The 6,000-nt window shown below is 40.9% G+C and overlaps 1 protein-coding gene across 13 annotated transcripts in view; it reads left to right on the top strand.

The window, feature by feature from the left end:
- The first annotated feature begins 583 nt into the window (after nucleotides 1–583).
- Nucleotides 584–6,000, top strand: part of LOC137184574 (serine/threonine-protein kinase BRSK2-like) — a 140,651-nt gene continuing 135,234 nt past the window's right edge. For all 13 annotated transcript variants that reach the window (XM_067593250.1, XM_067592657.1, XM_067593085.1 and 10 more), the window contains exon 1: nucleotides 584–1,117. In XM_067593250.1, the coding sequence (XP_067449351.1) occupies nucleotides 1,024–1,117 (94 nt within the window). In that variant the 5' untranslated portion in view covers nucleotides 584–1,023. The remainder of the gene's footprint in view (nucleotides 1,118–6,000) is intronic.

The following is a 6,000-nucleotide window of genomic DNA, read 5'->3' as shown; positions in this document are numbered from 1 at the left end:
ATGTGAAGATGAAACTATACAGAGATTCTACACCAAGAACGTTTACAAAAAATATATTTTCATTCCTGAACATGTAGGAATTAGCCTGAAACATTATATTATAAAAACTAGAGCTGAAACGATTAGTCAACTGAGAGAAAGTTCATCAGAAACTATTTTGATAAATCAATCAAACAAAAATGCCAAATATTACCTACATACAACTTTTCTTTGTTTTAAGTGACACAGTGAATATCGGCGGGTTTTTGACTGTCGTTAAGGCAAAAGAAGCAATTGGAAGATGTCACAAATGGAAATTGTGATGGTTATGATTCTTTTTTTCCCCATTTTTTTGACATTTTATTGACAAATCAATCATTTCATAGATAGATAGATAGAGAGAGAGGGGGGGTGATAAGGGGAAAATAGAAAACAAACTGAGTCAATAAGAAAAAAATATTAAGATCTATTATTTATTAAGGTTTTAGTCGTTTATTTTTCATTTGGACGTTTATGTCAATCAAAAAGCATTGCAGCAGTCCTGTCAGTGAGCTGGTAGCAATTATCTTGAAAGAGACAACCGGAAGTGTCCGTGCACGTTGACTGTGAGCTGACGCAGGCTGCTGGAGCAGCAGCGGCTGTAGATGCTGTCCCATCATCAGATCACACCCAACGGGGCTGCAGCGCACCGCTCCTCCGGCACCAACACCATGATACCCCGACCCAACACCGCAATCTGAGCCGCACTGAGGACGAAACCACCGGAGGACTGCGAGGAACGGACGTGGAGACATACCCGCAACCACACACACACACACACATACACACACACACACACGCACACACATACACGCTCACACTCACCCAAGCACGCACGGGGGGGAGAGACGAACATTGCAGCGACCAGCAGGCAGATAGACGGGAACGCCGACCGAGGCGAACTCCACTGCGCCGCGGATTTGCGCTTTTCTCTCCCAGAAACGCGTCCCACTCGGACACCCGCAAGAAAAAAATAACTCCCTGTGAGTCATTTCACGTCAAAAAATGTCATCGTCGGGCAAGGACGCCAACAGCGGGCATTACGCCAACTATGTGGGACCGTACCGCCTGGAGAAGACGCTGGGCAAAGGACAGACAGGTTAGTGAACGCCTTCTCTGAAACCCTCCAGATGCGGATGATGCTGTCAGGACTCTCCTCAGCATCACCGCGCCGGCCTCTCTCACATCATGTTGGGTTGCGTTTTTTTGGCATTTTGCGCTGCCGATGCGGGAAACTGGAATTGCGGATGTATGTGAGGGGTTTTAGCGGCTTTGCTGTATGCAGAGAGAGATGCTGCTCTCCTGATCATGGTGATAATGATGATGATGATGATGATAATGATGGTGATGGTGATGGTGGTGGTGGTAGTGTGCCTTTAATCCTTGTTGTCAGGCAGAGAGAGCTCGGTGATAATGGGCCCTTGTGATTTTTCTTGTCTCTAATTCCGTTATAGCATCCATCTGTCACATGAGCCCGCTCTGCTGAGGCTGCTCTCTGCAGAAGAGGCACAGCAGTGATGCTGCACTGTCCGGTCCTTACACACACACACACACACACACACACACACACACACATACTGCAGCTGCATCATCACACATTCCTGCATATTTGGTTCAACAGTGCAGTGTGCAGAGATCATTTTTTAAGATGCGGTTAAGCTGGCATCATCATTCCAGCAGACAGGTGTAGTCCTGCAGGGCTGATATATATCGTGATACAGGCCCGACTGTATGTCATCATATCTGCTTATGTATGGAAAACATCAGGTCAGATTGTTTGTCACTGAGTGCTTGTAAAGAGAAATCAAACCAACGTGTCATTTTCAGCTGCATTGTCAAGTATTTCATGAGTCATTTTGGGAGAAATCTGTTCATTGTGTGTTGTGACAGTCTGAGAGACGTTTTGGAGGCTGCAGTTTGTGCTGCTGTTGAATTGTGTTGCAGTTATATCCTAAGAGGTGATTCTAATCTTTACCATATATAAATGCTATGGACGAAATATTAGAAACGCAGCTCAGTACAGTGTATCATTATACTGCATCCATACAAGTATGTCAAGTTGTGTAGCTGCTCGTCATCTCAGTGAACTGCATGTTCAGGAGAAGGCTGGAAGTGTCGCGTTCAGCTGCATCATCAAGTATTTCATTAGATCATACTGGTTAGAAATATGACTGAATAATTTATATTTTTAAAACTCCCACAAGAAAATGATAACGGTGGTCAATTAACAATCTTACTAATATAATAATCTTTAACAAGGTGTGTCATATGAAAGATTGGGATTTCAAATATCACAGAAGTGAAGATTCCTTAGAAGAGACAAGAAGGTCAAACTTCATTCATTCAGAAGGACGTCTTTGAGTGACACCATAAGGAATCCCAGCACTTGTTTCACATGTTTAATACGTGTGGTTCAAATTTCATACTGCAGACTTTACACTGCTGCTAACAACTGTTAAAGCTTTCTGTAGTGTTTAGATGTAACTCAGGCTTAACAAAACAGGATCTTTTAAGAATGATCAGAGGATCTTGGTGGGTTCTTCTCTACAATCTGAGACATTTCAGATAGACTTTATAAAATAAGTAGACTGACCTCATCATTGTATTTGTTGTTTCATAGGTGACTGAAGTCAGCTGTTATGACAACAGTGAAAGTGTCTCTGATACTGTCATTGATTTTCTTTTACCTGAACATGAGCTACAAGAGGACACAGCGTCCAGCATGTCGAACCACTTTTTCAATTTGCTCTGCTGCACACACACTGCAACCATTTTATTTGATTTTAATCTTTAACCTTTTTTAAAATCTTCCCTGCACCGTTTGACATTTCTGTCAGACCCTGTGTTTGTTTTTATCGTCCTTGTTTGGATGTGACAACGCGTCTGTTTGACCAATCGTGGCTGGCAGCACTGAGGCGACCGCTGATTGTACCTGGAGCTTGCATTCAGTGTCACCTCAATTAAGTTCCAGGAACTTGAGCAGTGAAAAAACAACGCAGAGTGTGTGATGCAATGTTAAGTTCCTGCAGTGGAAAAGGGCTTTTTGGAGCTCCTAAAAAGGTTCCTTTGAAAATTCCTGCAGTTGAAAGGGTTCATTAGTTAATCCGTCATAGTAAATATCATGTCTGTTTTCTTTTCTTTAAACATTTTAAGTGTTTGTGACAATGCAGTCGTCTCTTAAAGCTGATTATTTTTGATTCTGCACAGAAATTACTGACAACCATTGGCTGCAATGTAAAGTGATAAGCAATAAATGCACTAAAGCTTGCAAAATGTATGTTTTTTAGCAATACACATGCACCATAAAGTATGTTAATGTCTATAAGGTCACTGCACAGACACACTGTCAATCTGTATTATGAGTGTCACAGTGATTAGTCTCTATAGATAGTGCAGCTATGTGGTTTAGAGCCAGGTTCGGATGCCCCCACCATCTGTGCTAACACACAGCCAGAAATGATCAAGGTGTTTCCCTCCAGTTCCAGCAGGTAGAAGCTATACGCTGCTCTGCTCCCTCGGTGGGTGAATAATTCATAACCAAGCAATTAGTTGCTTGGTAGAGTTGGATTGTAAAAGCCTTTATTGCTGCTGTATTAATCACACAATACTTCTACTTAGATGGATGGATTAAGGCTGCAGTAGTGTGCATTTAACTCACACAAAGACACACAGATACTCTGCTTTGTTCTTCAACAGGATTAATTATAGTAACTGAATCTGAGGAGGAGTAAAGGTCCAGTTTCCACGTGTGTGCACCACTCTGAAGTTCCTGTCCTATAAACAGCCGCATTACTTTTCCATTGCTTCCCTACAGTACAGTACAGGCAGTGAGTCATGTGACTTTGCGATCCCATCCATGTGTTTTTAAAGATTATGGATTTACAGTTTCCTACTATGAAAATGTGAATTTCAAATAGTGAATCAAGATTTCTCAAACTGAAGGTTTTTCCAAAATTCAGATATTTGACAAGTGGCAATTCACTCTGTAAATGGTACAGTTTTATACGTGTGTTTGACCCTTATAACGCGCTTAAGTTCAGTTTTCTGTATTGGTAATTCAACTTGTGGTGGAAGAGTCAACATAACACGTACTCATAGCTTCTAACATCCAGTCTGTGCTGCATCTAGACCTCTGAATCACTGCACACATCTCTGATATGTCTGGATTATCGTGTCTGGTGTTTTGTTCATTGGCTGCTGGAAAAACAACTGAGCCAGTCGAGGTCTGTAGGCGGGTTTACGGATGGGTTCGTCATCTTCTTCCTGTGCCGGAGACAGAGAGATGATGACAGAAATCACCACGGAAACGGCGACAAGCGTGGATGACACTGACACGGCTTTACAGGTTGTTGTAAGTCGACTTACAGCAATAACTTGATGTTAAATAAACATATATCTTAAACCAATATTTAAAACATTGCTAACTGCGTGTAGCAACTCGTACCTCAGCTTCAGTTTTGACTGAAAATTGTGTCGGTGAGAGAAATCTGTCATTTGCTACTGATTGGTTACGGCAACACAAAACAAACTAACCCTCCGTCCTAAAGAAAAATCAGACTGAATGAACGTACAAAATTATAATTCAGTCTGATTAACAGGTTACATGTTGTAACTATTAATCACTTAATCTATCAGTTGATTGGTGATCCACTGTTTAATTATTAAAAACACAAAACATTTTCCTCCTTCTCTAATACGAGGTCCATTTCATTACCTCATGTGATTATTACCTTGGGTTTTACTATCTTATAGACTAAACAGTTAATCGACCAATCCAATCAATTAGCACCACATTAGTGGATAATGAAACGATGTCTTCGTGGTGGCTGTGTACTGTACCAATCAGCTAGCAAATGTGACCAAATATTTATGTAATGTTAGCTGTTGCAGGTAACAGGGTTTTACTTAAGATTAAAACTTGCTTCGTTGTCCAGAGATGGAGAAGTTACTGAGAGGGAAATCCAGACTTCCAGCTGTGAATGGAGAGTAGTGTGTCGTCTGTCGTCCGCTCCTCTCTGAGGCCTGCAGCGTCTTCCCCGACTGTGACTCCACAACCTGAAAAGAACTGGAAATGTTCCACAACCAGTAATGCCAGTGTCGTTTCATGCTCACACTGACTGACTATTGTGACCGTGATTAGAAATCCTGTGTTGGTGTGTTGAGGCGGCTGTACTCTGCCTGTTGACGGCTATTAGTATGAATCGCTGCTGAGCTGGCAGACAGGAAAACCCGTATATCATTAAACCTCCTCCACAAGTGCAGGACAAGCCCACGCTCTTTGTTAGTGTGTGTGTGTGTGTGTGTGTGTGTGTGTGTGTGTGTGTGTGTGTGTGTGTGTGTGTTGGAAACACAGGGGATCTCTGAGGCAGTGGACTAATGGTATTTTTTTTTCTTCACTTCATGTTAGACATGAACCAGATTTGCATTACAATCTTGATACAGTTTATTAATATGCAAAGGAGCACAACAGTCACAACATGAAACCCAGTTGCATCCAAGTGTAATCCCAATTAGCACAAAACTTTCATTAGCCTAATTGTCAGATTCTGCTCACAGTATGATTATTTTTTTAATCATGTGTAAATGTCTGTGTTGTTATTTCAAAATATTCTGTGACACATCTGTTAGTCTGGCGTTAAAACAACACTGAATGTATCCTGTTAACAAATGTTGTACTACTACTATTATTAATATAATTATATCATTCTGGGTATACAGTACTTAGAGATCCATGATCAGTCCAAACAATAATTAAAAACACATGAAAGACTTGATACAATACCTGAGTTTTGATGCCTGTACCAAAAGAATGCTTATTTTCAATACTTTACCTTGAGAAATCTACATTGTTTTCTACAAAATACTTTTTTTTTCGTTGGACAAAAGACAAAGTTGTCAAATTTTACATGTGGTCAAAACACTTGCAACTGTAAAATAACTTTAATAATGAAAATACATTCTATGATCTATCTGATCAAAGAT

The sequence above is a fragment of the Thunnus thynnus genome, chromosome 1 (genome assembly GCF_963924715.1).
Source record: "Thunnus thynnus chromosome 1, fThuThy2.1, whole genome shotgun sequence".
Lineage (NCBI taxonomy): Eukaryota > Metazoa > Chordata > Actinopteri > Scombriformes > Scombridae > Thunnus > Thunnus thynnus.
The sequence above is the reverse complement of the archived record's forward strand: the minus strand, read 5'-3'. Positions and strand labels throughout refer to the sequence as shown.